The sequence below is a fragment of the Rutidosis leptorrhynchoides genome, chromosome 7 (assembly GCF_046630445.1).
Source record: "Rutidosis leptorrhynchoides isolate AG116_Rl617_1_P2 chromosome 7, CSIRO_AGI_Rlap_v1, whole genome shotgun sequence".
In the NCBI taxonomy this organism is placed as follows: Eukaryota; Viridiplantae; Streptophyta; class Magnoliopsida; order Asterales; family Asteraceae; genus Rutidosis; species Rutidosis leptorrhynchoides.
Genome location: NC_092339.1, coordinates 87,744,405 through 87,746,870, shown reverse-complemented (window position 1 = coordinate 87,746,870; position 2,466 = coordinate 87,744,405). Strand labels below are relative to the sequence as shown.

Genomic DNA, 2,466 nt, shown 5'->3' with positions numbered 1-2,466 from the left:
AAATCTTCTCTCTCCAAAATCACCTCTTCTCATTGGTTGAAACACAAAGTGGACACTTGTAATGGGACATCCCAAAATGGAAATGTGGACACTTGTGGTGGGACGGAGGTAGTATATAATAAGAAATTACCTGCTCTTGTTGACGGATATGCTGTTGTAGGTTTTGTATCGTAGAATGGAGTTTTAAAATCATTGTCTTGTGGTAGTCTCTAGAAACATATAAACTCTGCACTATCTTTAGTGTCTCACGTGTAACACGGATGCCAGCCTCAACCCAATCACTCATCTCCTTAATCTCCTTGGCATGTTTGTTTTCCTGGTCATCTAATCTCTTTGTCAAATTCTTAATCATATCCGTCAACTCCTTCTTCGTCTCATCATCAAATTTCTTCGGATCATCATCTTTCTTCACCGGTACTTTAGCATCGGGGTTCTTGAAATAGTTTGCACTAGCAACCCACCACTCACACTTAACCTCTGTCTTGGTGGGCCTCAAACGATTGAGAGGTCGTTCTTCGTCCGGGATATCATCCTGTCATACACATATTCATACACATATCCATATATATATACATATACATATACATATACATATACATATACATATACATATACATATACATATACATATACATATACATATACATATACATATACATATACATATACATATACATATACATATACATATACATATACATATACATATACATATACATATACATGTACATGTACATATACATATACAGTTACAGTTACATATACATATAAAGATACATGTACAGTTACATATACAAATACAGATACATATACATATACACATACAGTTACATATACACATACATATACAGTTACATATACATATAGATATACACATACATATAAACATAACACATACATAAATATTTTGGCCCATATTTTGGTATAATTATACTCACCGGGAGTTGCATCAACTCAACGTACTCATTCCAGCCCATGACTTTCTTCTTCCGTTTCCAGTGGATTCCACGAGGTATGTCTTCACTTTCTGGCTTGAAAGCATATGCTTCTATTCGGTGTTTGTATGTCTCCCATATCCACATCTACAAACAAAAACCAAATTTGGTTAAATATGAAACATGTTAATTGCTTAAAATTCATAAGTACGGATTACTACCTTAAACGCCCAAGTGAAGCCGCTCAAATGGTATGTCATTACCCCCTTCCGGGTTTGATCTGCTACCCTCTCTTTATAAGGTACTAACACGTGATGCAAACTATTGTAAAGTTTGGTCCATAAGAAAGAACCCCACGGATACTTGTTCATCAACTCAAAGTCCTCTAATAAAAGAAGCATGTCATCGTTTACGCTATCCCGCAACTGCTTCCCAAGGAAGCATAAGTTAATTATCAACGCAATAGCGACTATGACCTTATCCTTGTCAGTTCCTTTCAACTCATCTTTAAAAAAGGCGTCGTGAAACTCCGAAAGATGACGTTGACCATTATGTCGTTTAATAAAAACACGAGATGAAACCGAGTGGTCAAAATCCGACCTCTCTTGACCTATCCAATCTATAAAAGATGTAACTGGACCAAACCGCATCCCGGTAACCAAGCAAAACTCACGTCTACCACACCTACTTGAAACCATAGCTCTTCTGGCTCCTCACATATTTCGCGTCCGTTGATTACAAACTTTTTCGGACGGTCAGTCTGATTCATTAATAAGCAATGTATGTATCCCGGATCATTGTCATCACACTTTATATCTAACCAATGACCGAAACACGTCTCTCTGAAAATCTTTGTCTGAGCCGGAGTGAGTTTGTTCTTAATCTCCCTTATAAGAGACATCTTGCTTCGAATGGTGACCTTGGCCTCGAACCAAACCTGTAATCAGACAATGATAATGTCATTATACATAAATGTTAATATACATACACATACATACAGGTGCATACAATTAAAAAGCAAATACACTATAGTCGACCTTCGTTTTGGTCGACTAAAGTTTTATTCAACTATAGGCGACCCAAAATGGGGTCGACTATAGTGTATTTTTTTGGAAGTCGACCCTTTGAATGGTCGAGTATGCAAGTGATCTTCTGACCTAAGGCATCCCCATAACCATATACAGGTATATACACTTTAGCAAAAACAATGGGAGAATTGTATATCTATAGTTACATATACATATACATATACATATACATATACATATACATATACATATACATATACATATACATATACATATACATATACATATACATATACATATACCTATCATATACTGACATATACACACATACAAATACATCCATACACACATATATATATAAATACAGGGACCCATACATAGATATACATATATACACATATATACACATACAGATAAACTAACATATACATACAACAACGAAATAGGTTTTACCTCAATATCTGTCATCTTTGAAGGGAACTCTTGATTGAATCTAGGGACGA

The 2,466-nt window shown here is 35.4% G+C and overlaps 1 protein-coding gene across 1 annotated transcript; it reads right to left on the bottom strand.

The window, feature by feature from the left end:
- Positions 1-282: 282 nt before the first annotated feature.
- Positions 283-1,633, bottom strand: LOC139859413 (uncharacterized). Its single transcript, XM_071848204.1, has 4 exons — positions 1,199-1,633; positions 939-1,082; positions 363-532; positions 283-316 (listed from the first exon to the last, which is right to left on the bottom strand). The coding sequence occupies exons 1-4, from the start codon at positions 1,631-1,633 to the stop codon at positions 283-285; spliced, it is 783 nt and encodes a 260-aa protein (XP_071704305.1).
- Between the last annotated feature and the right edge of the window lie 833 nt (positions 1,634-2,466).

Coding starts and splice junctions, on each gene's coding strand:
- LOC139859413 (XM_071848204.1), bottom strand. CDS start 1,633: ATGGTTTCAAGTAGGTGTGGTAGACGTGAGTTTTGCTTGGTTACCGGG. Junction 1,083..1,198: donor CAGATCAAACCCGGAAGGGG/GTAATGACATAC, acceptor TTTTGTTTGTAG/ATGTGGATATGGGAGACATA. Junction 533..938: donor TTGAGTTGATGCAACTCCCG/GTGAGTATAATT, acceptor TGTGTATGACAG/GATGATATCCCGGACGAAGA.